The sequence below is a fragment of the Pagrus major genome, chromosome 8, assembly GCF_040436345.1.
Source record: "Pagrus major chromosome 8, Pma_NU_1.0".
Classification (NCBI taxonomy): Eukaryota; Metazoa; Chordata; class Actinopteri; order Spariformes; family Sparidae; genus Pagrus; species Pagrus major.
Window position 1 is genome coordinate 4,783,023 of NC_133222.1, and position 13,707 is coordinate 4,796,729.

Sequence of the window (13,707 nt, forward strand, 5' to 3'; positions counted from 1 at the left end):
GATTTGGTTAATGAGGTTGACAGAGATGGGATTAATGCCAGCAACTCTACACGTACTCAAATACGCAAACAGCCACCCTCAGATTAACAAATAGCTTCTAATCAAGAGAACAGCTATTTTCACAGACCACAGCCGTCCCTAATCCCATTGCCCTCTGGTCATTGAAGTGTGAGTTTTCTGTCAGTGAATTACAGGTGAGCGTGAGACTCCAGGCGTTAATGTTAGTCTGATAGAAGGGTGCAGCGGCCCCTCACAGTGTAAATTAGGTTGGAGACTGGTGGTTTAAGGGGTTTGAAGAGGTGCTAATGGTCTGTAATTCTGTCAGGGTCTCCTCTGATCTTCCTTGGGTTGCCTTTGTAAAACAATTACACTCATGCTTGTCTTTTTTCAGTCCCAAGACAAATTGTTGAACGTATTTAACAGCACATTTATATTTTATTGTAATGTTTTGGTTTAAGCAGTATTATAGCTGATAATTTCGAACATTTTTCTTGGGTTTAAATAAGACTTAGGGAAATTACGGTTCGTGTTGTCGGGTTTCCGCAGAAAGCAAGGAGTAACCCTGAAGTCATGTCTTTTTTCATCCGAACTGATAAAAATGTCGGCTTCCCACTCAGAATTTCTTGATATGAAGCAGTTGAATAAATGTGAAAGATTACGTGCCGTCAGTTATGGTGAGATTGTTAGTTACTTTTTTGTGTGTGGTGTGTGAGGGAAAGAAAAATTGGTTGCAGCCTGTGTGCTGGCCTCAAAGAAAACACTCAGACACGTGTGTGTGTGTGTGTCTGTGTGTGTGTGTGTTTTCCAGGGTAGCTATATGTTAAAACTGTCAGTGACGCATACAAATGGGATGCAGCTCTTGCTAAAGTGTGTGTGTTCTTCAGTATGCTAGGTGTGTAGGTGGGTTGAATGTTTGTGTTTGTTTTCTTTGACTAGTATTTTAACCTCTTAAAAAACCCATGTGTTTTCGATTGTTCGGTTATGATGAGGGCATGACATCTGGGAGAAGATTGTAGTCAGGTGAAAGTTTTTGTGATGAAATCAGCGTCCGTCCCGAACACACTTATATCTACACACACACATGTGTGTATGCAAACGGACCCAGATGGCTCTTATACACTTAACAACGAACAGACACAGTGTAAGTGAGCAAAAGGTGGGCTCCTCATTAGCATCAAAGAGAGCAGATATACACCAGTCTCTCCCCTGTCCTGGCTGTTTCTCCGAAGCCCTCAGATGTTTTTAATGTCGGGTGTATATCAGCCGTGTGCAGGATGAAATGATTTAGCATCCTGTTATACTGTACACTTTGGACCATCTGTGACATTCTGTTTCTTTCTAGACATCTACCGGTTCGCGTACATGCCTCTCTGTGTAGCGCCTGTAAGTGTTAGCATGCCTGACAGACTCAGGTGGTAGGTGGAGTAGAGCCGCGCGAAAAAACCTGGTAGTGATTACAATGTGAGCGCCTGGTAACGATACAGACTTCTCTCCTTCAATGGGCCTCTCAATCTCTCTGGCACACCCTCTATTGAAAGCTTTATAAAAAAAAATCTTTGGTGGAAACCCAAAACCACCAAATCTGTGTGGGCCCACATCATCAGACATTATAGGGAGCCTGGTGAGAGCCTTATTGCAGAATCCCCGAGCATACGAGAGTTTTTGTTATGACCCTCTAAACCTGCTGCTCGGTGGTAGTTGTTACTGATAATCTTGTATTGGAGTATTAGACTGACACCACCTAATTTTTGCTATTTTCACTGCTTTTATTAGTGCTGAAAGTTATTAACCAATCTATTTAATGGAACAATCACTACCTAAACAAACACTTTCAAACACTCTGCTGAACAGACCACCCCAACCCTTCTGCTTACTCGAGCGGATGGAAAGGAGCACTAATGGATAGATGTGTTTCTGTGATAAGAAGTAGGCAGTGGGGCTCACTTCTAACCACAGATAGCTCAGATATGGTTTCATCCCCCCTCATGGAGCCTTTATGAGAGTAATCTGACTCTAGATCAGTGGTTAACCTTGACCCTTTGCAGCACATTAAGGGGTCTGCTTTAAGACCTGATTTGAAGTTCCTTACAACATGAACTCAATCACAGTGGCTTCAGGATATAGGTCATACTGGATGTATGGGCGAAGTGTAGCATGTGTGATGTCGCCTCCTGGGGAGAAAAGCCTTTTAATGTTGGACAGGTTAGAGTTCGAGCACACCTGACCATCATTTGAGCCGACTGTCTTTTTATGACCGGCCAGGTGGCGGTGAGAGAGGCGCCATGAATCAGAGCCAACGTTTATATGTGCATGTGTGGGAGAGTTTGCGTATGTATGTGTGTGTGTGTGTGTGTGTGTGTCTAGATCCCGCTGTTTTCAGAGTGCAGCCTTAGCACGTCAGGTCAACAGGCTAGCCAGAAGAGCTATCTAGTTTCAGCATTAACAGGCGGTTTGGCTTTGATGTTGCACGGACTCTTTGGCGAAGCTGGAGTTTGTGTTTCAGGCTGCGGGGGCATAACCCAGACACAGGGGTCAGATGGTAGTGCTCAGATAGAGGGAGAGCGATGAATTGTGGGATAGGGGCCAGAGCTGTGTGGATGATGGTATAGACATGCTCCATCTGTCTGCAGTCGTGGGCCACTGCCAAAGGTGCGTACACACATGTGGCCTCGGTTGATTTGTGTTGATGGGTATTTTTGTGCATATCCTCCACATACACACACAAACTTGTTCCACATTAAAGGTTAAATACAGCTGAACGTATTTCTTTCACTGAAAGGAAAACCCCACCTTTTACTTTTTTTAGGATTTTTTTAGTCACTAAATCACAGGCTGTAAAATGCTTATAGATTAAGTAAAGGAGAGAAAAAAAAAATCTCTCTGATGGATCAATAAGCGTTAAGTCTTAAAAGCTTGATACGGCTGTTTGGAGCCGCTTCAGTTCTGGATTAGTGCCAGTGTCGTGAGCACGCCTGGAGGCAAGCATGCAGTAAAGTAGCAGGGTGGATGCCTTGTGGGATTCAGGGAGACAGACGCAGACACATGCATGAATGCACACATGAGCAAACACTCCCACGCAGCCCAAATTGTGTTAAGTGAAGCCAATTAAAAGGAGTAAAACATTTACCTTCAGTCCCACTGCCCCTCCTCGCCTCAGAGACACAACTTTCCTGTCACTCTGCACCCACCATCTCCAATCTGCCACCCAACCCCCGTCTTCAGTACGACATACCCCACCTGCCTCCCAGCCACTACCCAAACACTCAAACCCTCCTTATATGCACGGATCAGACCCATTTAACATTCCCCTCCTACTCCTCCAACATCCCATGGGCCTCCTGTCTGCTTGTTAACTGTCACGCCTGGGTGACAGCAGGGTCCCTCCTCCTGACTGATCACTGACTGATAATGCACTGAAGCAACATCTGACAGAATAGCTTGAGGATAAGGGGACTTCAGGGTATCTGCAGGGTATCTTAAGTCTGAAGTAGTCAGAGATTTACATAATCATTTTTTTTGCGAGCCTTGAAGGGACACTTAACCTCAAAATCAAAAATACATATTTTTCATGAGTTGCCAGGTTTTGGTGATATCTGCCATGGAGTTGTCTGCCTTCTCTCGGATATAATGGAACTAAATGGCTCTCCGTGTTTGTAATGCTTAAAAAAATACATTTGAAAAACTCAACAGTGAATGTCTCTTTCCTGGTTACACAGGAAAATCAACAGACTTTGGCTTGTTGTGAGCAGTTTCATGTAGGAGCTATTCTCTTTCTACCAAACTACACCCAACAACCGTATCACCGTGCATCTACTCAAGGATGATTGCTAGCTAACGTTACAGCTCAGCTTCAGAGGACAACATTAATGTTGATAATGTTTACATCCCAGGCTGTCAAGAGCGCAATTTTCTCGTCCTTGAGTAATTATAAAAACAATGTCTGCCACACAGCTCAACTAAGGCAGAAGAGTGTTAGGAATAAAGTATGAGAAAGTGGTTTTATTGCTCAACTGTTCTACTTTACTAACCACAGTTGGATTCAACAACTGTTTTCCTTGAAATCTTTTATACTGTGCAGCTGCTTTCATTAACTATGTTCAAAACATTCCCCCTCTGAAAGCTTCAGATAAAATGGAGATTTTCCACTTTACAATATGCATTATTAACAAGCACTGATGAACGAGGGAGAAGAGTGCTGCTGTACACAAGCTGTTCTATAGGAAACCACAGGTACCTGCGTAAACACACTGAGCAGAATAAATGGCACTGCTTGAGTCCCGGTGCTCATTAACAGTAACTACAATCCCTATAGCATGCGCGCTGCAGAGCTATATGCTTTGTATACTGTTCATGCTTCTGGCCCAATCTGTATTCATGATATGCAATTGAGTGTTTGCATCTCCTCAAAACAAAGGTGAAGCCACTGCTAAGAATAACATCACAGCAGGAGAAAGGCAGCTCCAGATAACACGGCGGCAGCGTTCAAACAATCATTAACGCCCTATGACTGAGGCTCCGTGAGATCAAAAGCTAACAACAATAACACTCACAATAATGTGTCATTGTTCACGGGCACATTGGATGCACATATGGTGAGAGAAAGGCACAGATTAGAAAGGATTAATGCCAGAGAACGAGCCAGACGTGGCGTTGCAGATAGCCATATCACCGGTGCTTTCTAAAAGAGTCTTTGAAGAATAGAAAGAGAGCAATCAACTAATCCAGATGACTTTCAGAACGCCACGTTCACAAAAATCTCTGCAGACCTCAAGTTCTGCTCTCTTTAATTCCTCTACTGATGTTTACTCCGCTGCTTCTCCACGATTAATGTCATTTTCTCCCGTTCCATCAGGCTCGGGTCAGTCTTGTCTACCGTTTCTATTTTAAACCTTTTTCTCGCCTTTTTAAGTTTCACTCAGTTCTCTTCTCCTCGTGTTGTTTTTTTTTTGGATAACATCATAGAAACCTTCCATAACAATGCCACGGTGCTGCACCTTTATTCAGCCCCCCTTAGGTAGTTTATTCTGCTCCAGCTGGTTTAAAAATAGGCTGATTATTCAGAAGCCACTGCAGTATTTTGTTTATCAAACCACAGCGGGATGAAGTCACAGTTCTGCTCTCATCTCTAATCACATCTTACAGACGAGGAGAGATGATGTTTAACTGTAAAACCAAACTGATTAGTCACGTATGTATACATCTGTTATTTGAGCGTGTGAGCTTTGCATGTATGACGGAGGGAGAAACACAGCTGTATGTGGTGTGTAAAGGCTGACAGATATGTGTGATTAGCAGAGGTGAGGTGCTCTGTGTGTGTTAAAATGTGACTCACGGTGCACTGGTCAGGGTGAGGGGAAGTACAGCCAGACAACCACAAGTCATCTGGATGACGACAGTTTATGAGTTCCTCCTCAACATGACTGAATCATGAGTGAAGACATTTCCCACTCAGCTGATTGTCTGAGAAATCCCTGGTTTACCAGAAAAGCAGCTGTGTGCTGCACCTACGTTACAGTAAAATAAAAAATACAAACCTTTACATATAGATGAACAGAAGTGTAATTAATTATCTTTTCTTCTTTTTTACAGGCCATTCCTGTTGCTGCCACCTCTGATGGAGTGGATGAGAGTGGCCATAGTTCATGCTGAGCATCGCAAGAGTCTATTGGTGGACAGTGATGATGTCAGACAGACCGCCAGGCTACTCCTCCCAGGACTGGACTGTGAACCGAGACAGTTGAAGTAAATGAGAGCACACATGCAAAAGAGCAGCGACATTGTTTCTAAACATCTGTAACAAGAGGAAACAGGCGATGCCTCCAGGCAACATCTGATTGTAGTTTCCTTCATCCAGTGTCAAGTCAGCTATATGTGTTCATGAGGTCATTCTAATTAGAAGAAAAGAAACAAAACATAGTTGCTAAGATGGTGTTTCTTCCAGATGTTTCTCTTTTCCCCCATGCACTATAGGCACGTCTGTTTCTTTAGGCTTGCAATTTAATCAGTTCTCACCAACAAATAATTACACACTGAATACGGTAGATTAATGACCGTGCTTTCACTGTAATGTGGCTCATTAACCTCATCATGAGGTGTACAATTAAAGAATGGAAATGTACGGTGTGCATGAAACAAACCTATTGTAGCTCTCTGTGTCTGAAGTGTTTTTCTTTATGTCTCTGTCTCCATCAGGCCTGAATGTTGCTTCAGCTCCTTCAAGCGTCTCGACTCCAAAGCTGCCACAGACAAGTTCCAACTAGATTTGGGTTTTCGGATGCTCAACTGTGGACGCACGGATCTCATTGGCCAGGCCATCGATCTGCTGGGGCCAGATGGGGTCAACAGCATGGACGACCAGGTACTGAACGTCTGTTTCTTTATGTATGACGTGTGTTGAGAGGAATATTGCAGGTACTTCTAATCATAGATCTTTAGTGAGAGTCGCTTCATGTATTTGTTTCTCCTCCTTCATGTGTCCATTGCACTGTGTTTGTCACATAGGGGATGACACCTCTGATGTATGCCTGCGCAGCTGGAGACGAGGCCTTAGTCCAGATGTTGATCGATGCCGGGGCCAACCTTGACGTGGCGGTAAATATACTTAAACACTTTCAACATACAGACAGAGGCTGTAGTGAATGTCTCATTGAGGTGTTTTCTGGAGGGTACGACCTTGATCTCTGTGTGTAACACTGTGCTTTGTCCTGTGCTGCCAGGTGCCACCATGCTCCCCAAAACACCCCTCTGTGCATCCTGATAGTCGCCATTGGGCAGCCCTCACCTTCGCTGTTCTGCACGGACACATCTCCGTAGTGCAGGTAGGAAACGCTTATACACATGAGTAGTAGCTACAGTTAGCAGCAGTTAGCGGTCAATCTAGTGATATGCTGCACCCTATTTGAGTATTAATTTGACAGGTGGCCAATTCTTACACATTACTCCTTTTAATATGACATGCTGCATGGCTGGTGTACTGTTTATTCGAGGGTAATTGTCCTGCTGCATAGGCACAATAGTTTCAGCTTGTCCTGAGCTAACTGTAGATGTGATGTCATACTTTATAACATTGAGTGACAAATGTGAGGTCGGAGGTCAGCCTATAAATAAGTTACAGGATGTCAAACATTGCTGAGTATAACAGATGTGGTGTGTCTCTCCAGCTCCTGTTGGATGCAGGGGCCAACGTGGAGGGGGCCGCGGTCCGCAACGGACAGGAGAGCACGGCAGACACTCCGCTGCAGCTGGCTTCAGCAGCAGGTGGGCAAACACACGTGCACACACATACGCACACACAGTACATCATAAAGCACAGCTGATGCTCAAGTGCCGTCAGTACAGTAGGTCTGTGTTTGGATCTGATTTATGGAAGCTAAATTACTACTTACTACTAAATTATACAGGCAGAAAGTCTGTAAAAGGGTCAAGCAAAGGAAGAGATGAATGAATTAAAGCCGCTGTAACAAATCATCCAAAAACAGCTCTCACAATTCAGTCAGTCACCAGCACAAGAAGTACGCAGGTTTCACAAAAGCAGAGGACTGAGTTATGAATGACACATCGGCCGGAGGAATGAGGAAATGAGAGGGTAAATGAAGGCATAGTGAAAGCAGCCGAGTTCTGCCTGTGGTTGTTTAGAAGCCTCTGGGCAGCATTCCTCTGTGGGATCATCTGAAAGCCGCACATAGCTGTAGTAAAAGAGACGCATGCTCTACATAGCAGCAATGACAGTGTGTAAATAGAGCCTGATATGAATGTGTTTGCTTTGTTTGAAAGTGTGATAAAACTTCATTTATCCCTTTGGAAAAGTTTAATTGCGTCATAAATAAAGTGTATTAAAACAAGAAAGAAAACATCTACAGTATAAGTGCAGTAATGAATTATAAAATAAGCAATAAAAACACTACAAACAATCAAAATGAAACCATAAAAAATGTTAACGGTTGTGGGGTGATGTGTTAACAATACACAAATACTAAGTGGACTGCACCAGTGGGGAAAAAACACAAAGAGAATAGATTACTAAAGTACGGCTGAACTGGTAAAATAATGTTTAGTATCTCTATCTGCGTGTAATTGACTCTTTATGTTCTTCCCAGGCAACTATGAGATGGTGAGTTTACTCCTGGCTCGAGGTGCAGACCCTTTATCAAAGACCCACGATGGAAACGCCCTGACGTCATCCCTGTACGAAGACATGAACTGCTTCAGTCATGCTGCAGCACACGGACACAGGTATGTGTCCATCAGTCTGACCTTAAAACAGCACGTTGTCAACAGTTGCTGACAAACTGCCTGCTTTTGGCCTCTTAACGGCAGAGAAGAAAGTATCGGAAATAACTGTGTCGGCACTCGATCATACTCGACCTGCGTTTGAGGAGAGATTCATCTCTTTTTATGATGTGGTGAAACGGAAAAACCTTGAAAATATAAAAAGGAAATTCAGAATCTATTCAGCATCCATCTGTCTCTGAACGCCAGCCGTTAGTGTAAACCCCTCCACCTGTTCGCTGCGTGTACGTGTGAACACAATGTAGACTCAACACTTCACATTCCACAGTGAGGGTGACAGATTATGTAATCAGAGAGGAGGGTACAGGGTCACCCAAATGGATGTGCGTGGACACGTATTAATGTTGCCATGCTTTCTTTTCTTTTCCCACTTCCTTGTTCTCCCCTTCTTCCTCCCATTTATCTTGTCAGGAACGTGCTGAGAAAGCTACTGACTCAGCCCCAGCAAGTCAAAGAGGATGTCCTGTCTCTGGAGGAGATATTAGCCGAGGGGGTGGAGGGTGAGGAGGCCGGGATCTGCCCTTTCCTCCCTCTGTCCCCCCTCCCCACCCCTTCTTCTGGCCCTGGGGCCCTGCCGGAGGGGGGCATAGCAAGACTCTGCAAGGCCAGGATGAAAGCTCTGCAGGAGGCGAGCTACTACAGCGCCGAACACGGCTACCTGGATGTCACCATGGAGCTGCGAGCTATGGGTACCTATCAGACATCAAGAAGAGGATTTTTGCTACTTTCAAATTGTACTTACTTTGAAAACTAAACAACATTTTTCTTCTTCTGACCTAGGTGTACCCTGGAAACTACACGTGTGGCTGGAATCTCTGCGTTGTGCCCAGCAGCAGTCCAGGGCCGGTGTCACCCTCTCGCTCCTCAGAGAGTTCACCACCATCAGAGAGGAGGACTACTGCGAGGAGCTGGTCACCGTCGGCCTGCCCCTGATGTTCAATATCTTACGGACAACCAAGGTAGCATCAAAACGCAACGCTCAGTGTGTCCGTCTATCTTCCTCTTCGTGTAATCAGCTTGAGTTGAGATGTGTGATATAATGCTCCTCCTCCCTGTTTTCTCACTTTCCTCCAGAATGATGCCATCGTACAGCAGTTGGCAGCTATTTTTAGTCACTGTTTTGGCCCAGCACCTCTTCCAGCCGTCCCTGAGATGAAGGCAACTCTTTCAGCTCAGCTGGGTAAGGACGTGACTCTGACACTGACGTGCATATGAACGCACATACAGTAAATCAGTGTGGACAACTAGCATGGCTTTATTGACTCATCTGGTGGTTATTTTCTGAATTCATCGATACATTTTTTATCTGTAAAATATCAGAAAATAGTAAAGCCTAAGTCGATGTTATTAAATTGCTAGGTAGCGTGTCAGTTTTCCTCACAGCTGAGAACTTGAACTGGGGAATATTTGGCTTTTTGTTCTTAAAAATTGAACTAAATGATTAATCTATTACCAAATTTCAAACAAGGACAAAATTTGAAGTTTCTGAGGCGAGATGTCAAACAGCCGAGGCAGTCCTCTTCTCTGGCTGTATGACTAAGTGCAAATAGGTATTTTTCTATTTAGTGGAACTAAAAGTATTTTCTAGCTTGAGACACTTCTGAGATGCATTCTGATGTCAGGTGTGAGGATCTCGACACAAACACGATACACCTGCATACATGCCGTCTGAACACAGATCCAGCTTCCTGAATACGTGATGTTATAACGGTGGATCAGTGTTCAGACTTCTGGCTTCCTTGTGACAAAAAGGCCGTCCTGTGAATGGAGTTGTAATCTGCTGATGTGTTTTCCTACAGACCCTCATTTCCTGAACAACAAGGAGATGTCAGATGTGACATTTGTGGTGGAGGGGAAACCGTTTTATGGCCACAGAGTCTTGCTGATCACAGCTTCTGACAGGTGAGTGCAGACAAGTTTACACCGGACAAGAAGACACATTCATAACGACTTAGAGACACAGTGGTCATTTAAACAAAAGTATGCACTTTCTTCACTCTTCCCAGTGAAAAAATCTTTTTTTTTTTTTGTGTCGAGCTGAGTGAATTTTTTTTTTTTTTTTCATGTGTCGAGCTGCAAAAGGACAACGTGAAATGCAGAGAATGTTTTCTAGCCTTTATCTCAGACACATACAACTCGTTTTCTGTCATCTCTTGCCAGAAATATGCACTTTCTTCACTCTTCCAAGTGAAAAAATATTTTTTTTTTACCCGTGAAGAAATGTATTTTTCTCTGTCACCTTACCTGTGACTAAAAATTTCTGGTTTTTTTAGATTCAAGTCTCTGCTGGCGTCCCACAGACCAGATGGAAGCCCCAACAAGGAGATTGAGATCAGTGACCTCAAGTACAACATTTTCCAGGTAACAAATCTACTTTACCTTTATTTTTGTACTTCAGTGTGACACTGAATCATACAGAAGTGTATTAGGGCCAGGGATGAGGAAAACAAATGAGAGGAGAAGTTTTTTTTTTCATTATGCACTTCAAGAAAAAAATTGTTGAGAATAAAGTCAAAGTACAATTTCGTGAATAAAGTCAACCCTTCTGGTCCCTCAAATCCAGTTAGGGGAGCGACTGACAACTATGCGAGCTGCCCGAGCATCCGGTCTCTGCCATTACTACATTCTTTCAATTTCAGCTTGCACGAATGCGTCCCCTCTTCCATGCTCGTGTGGTTTTTCCTTCTGAACAGACAAAGTTTTCGGCACAATCTCTGCAAAGTCCTAATTCTGACAAATGCACTGTGTTTATGAGCTAAAAGAGAAATCATGTCTTTGTTTGATGTCGTCTCAAAAGGTCGACTTTAATCTTGAAATGTCAACTTTATTCTCGACATTTCGACTTTTTTCTTGAAGTGCATAATGAAAATAAAAAAAACTTTTTTTTCTCACCCCTGGCCCGAATACTCTTCTGTAGAATCAAGATTGATAGAAAAAAACAAACATAATTTAGTTCAACTACTGTTCTGTCTTGTTCCTAAATGAGACCTTTGACCTCTCTGCAGATAATGATGTCATACCTGTACTGTGGAGGAACAGAGTCGCTGAAAACAAACGTTTCTGACTTGCTGGAGGTGAGAATCACAACAGATACAGACAAGTTATCACATCTCGTCAGCTAGTACTCTCTCTTCCAGATTATTTAATTTCCAAATATGTGGTTTTGTCTACACTGCAGACTTCTCTATCAGCTTTAATGTGTCTCCATGTTTTCACAAAACCGTCCTTGACTGCTGTATCCAAACTTTGGCTCCCTTTCCGTCACTGAATAAAATATGATAAGATTATTTCTTTTGTGTCAATGTCTGCTTGTGTTTTTTCTCCTGCAGTTGTTGTCAGCTGCTAGTCTGTTCCAGCTGGGGGCGCTACAAAGACACTGTGAACTCATCTGCTCTCGCCACATCAACCTGGATAATGCAGTCAGCATCTACAAGACAGCCAAGGTAACGCACAGACTGAGAAGCTTAGATCATACTGTACTGCTCTGTGAAGTCAGCAAATAAGACTGACTAGGTTTATTATATAGCAGAGCTCTTTATGTCAGTCAGGTCACTCAGTGAGAGAGAAAAGGTTTTATGTGAAATGAAGAAAGATCTTGTATGAATAGAAACCATATTTATTCAGTATCCACCCGCACAGAAGACCTTTTACATGATTAATGACCTACATTTTACACTGAAAAGCAATTTCCTTGGCACTTTACATCTTTACTTTCAAGGTTCAAAAACATAAAACCAATAATTTGTCCTCTCTTCTTCTCAGGCGCATGGTTCGGTGGAGCTGAGCTCTTTCTGTGAAGGTTACTTCCTGCAGCAGATGCCTGCTTTACTGGAGAGAGAGGGCTTCAGGAGCCTGTTGCTGGGACCCCCCGGGGCCCGACAAGGGAACACCTCCACTTCTACGCTGGTCCACAGCCGGGGAGACTCGCCTGTGGAGGAGCTGGAGGCCACCCTGGCTCAACGACTGCGCTCTCTCCACGTCACCTCCCGAGTCTGAGGACAACAGGATCGCTGCAGAGGAGAGAAGATGGAAACAAGTGGAAGAATGTGGAAGTTGGAGAGGAAGTTTAATCTTATCGCTGATACAGGATCCGATCTTGAGAAGCTGTCTAAATAGTTTGAGATGTTTTCTAATTAGCATCTGATCCTATCTCTGGTAACAAGCGACTTCCACAGTACTTTGACACTGGGGCAGAGATCAGAGAGTTTTTTTGGCTCTGTGGAAAATTCAGTGTTTCATATTTAGTGCCAAGCACTCCATCTTGACATTATTGCAGTGTACAGCATGTTTATGAAGAAGAAAACTGGACTACGTGATGCTTTTTTTTCTCCTACAAGGCTCGGGAAGCTTTAATGGAGAAGCAACAGATGGATGCAACAGGTGGGAGGTCTGAATTATGAAACACTGCTGCCCTCTAATGGACAAAACTGGCAGAATAAATAATTGCCTTGGAGGATTGGGATCAATGACACACCCTCCTGTTCCTGACTGAAGCTACTAAAGCTACGAAAAGACTGAATCATCTATTAAAGAGTCAAGTGAGGTGGCCATGCTGGACTTTTGGCTTTTCAAACTAATAATGCAGATTGGGAGGAAGGAAGGAGACTCGGTGCCTCCAGCATTGATGTAAGCTTCGGATTTAACAAATGTACTTTTTATGTATGTTTTTATTTTCTATTTTTTAAAAAGAAAAGTATGACCGCAGAAACAAAACACTTACTTCAGAGTGGGATGGACATTTTCTATTTAATGAGAAAAAAAAAGATGTGAGAGTATTTATCGGGGTGTTCCCTTTTTATCGTGTTTGTTTTTTTAATCCAAGCAAATTATTAATATTATTGTTGAAAAGTTGCTTTTGTGTAGCTGTTGTTTTTTTGTTTTTTTTCCAGGTACACTCTTTAACAGTTAATTAAGCTTATGTATACTGAGGTTTAAAAATGCTTCTTAGGCAGGTACAGCAGCAGAATCCAACATGGGATTTTGGAATACATAAAGTCTGTTTTAATGCTGAGTATTTTAATAAACCTGGTAAATGAGCCTCATCGTTTTTACTTGTTCATTTCACAACATCTTATGGCCATCTGTTTGTGTGGGCTTGTACAGACTTACCTGAGATCCAGGAACACTCACTCGCAAATGCACAAAGCTGGAACATGAAAGTCATTACATGTGCAATAAAAAATGAAAAAAAGTCAAAGTTAATGCTGAGAAGGTGAAGTTAAAGGTGCAGTATGTAAGAAAACATCCAAAAATTAACTGAAATTATCAACTGAACGGGAAGAAATGGGTTTGACATTATGTCTATTTATTGTGTTAGCATGCTAACCAGCTAGCCCCTGCCTGGTCAATCTTGTAATACCACTCCAAGCTGCCAGTATGGAATGCTAGCTGCACGGCTAACTAGCTAACGGCAGCTAC

The 13,707-nt window shown here is 43.1% G+C and overlaps 1 protein-coding gene across 1 annotated transcript in view; it reads left to right on the plus strand.

The window, feature by feature from the left end:
• The window catches only part of abtb2b (ankyrin repeat and BTB (POZ) domain containing 2b), a 44,692-nt gene extending 31,366 nt beyond the window's left edge, over positions 1-13,326 (plus strand). The window contains exons 4-17 of the mRNA XM_073471243.1: positions 5,590-5,742; positions 6,193-6,358; positions 6,502-6,591; positions 6,717-6,818; positions 7,161-7,257; positions 8,097-8,232; positions 8,701-8,978; positions 9,070-9,248; positions 9,364-9,469; positions 10,089-10,191; positions 10,563-10,650; positions 11,295-11,363; positions 11,619-11,732; positions 12,052-13,326. Of these exons, the coding sequence (XP_073327344.1) occupies positions 5,590-5,742; positions 6,193-6,358; positions 6,502-6,591; positions 6,717-6,818; positions 7,161-7,257; positions 8,097-8,232; positions 8,701-8,978; positions 9,070-9,248; positions 9,364-9,469; positions 10,089-10,191; positions 10,563-10,650; positions 11,295-11,363; positions 11,619-11,732; positions 12,052-12,285 (1,915 nt within the window). The 3' untranslated portion in view covers positions 12,286-13,326. The remainder of the gene's footprint in view (positions 1-5,589; positions 5,743-6,192; positions 6,359-6,501; positions 6,592-6,716; positions 6,819-7,160; positions 7,258-8,096; positions 8,233-8,700; positions 8,979-9,069; positions 9,249-9,363; positions 9,470-10,088; positions 10,192-10,562; positions 10,651-11,294; positions 11,364-11,618; positions 11,733-12,051) is intronic.
• The last annotated feature ends 381 nt before the right edge of the window (positions 13,327-13,707 follow it).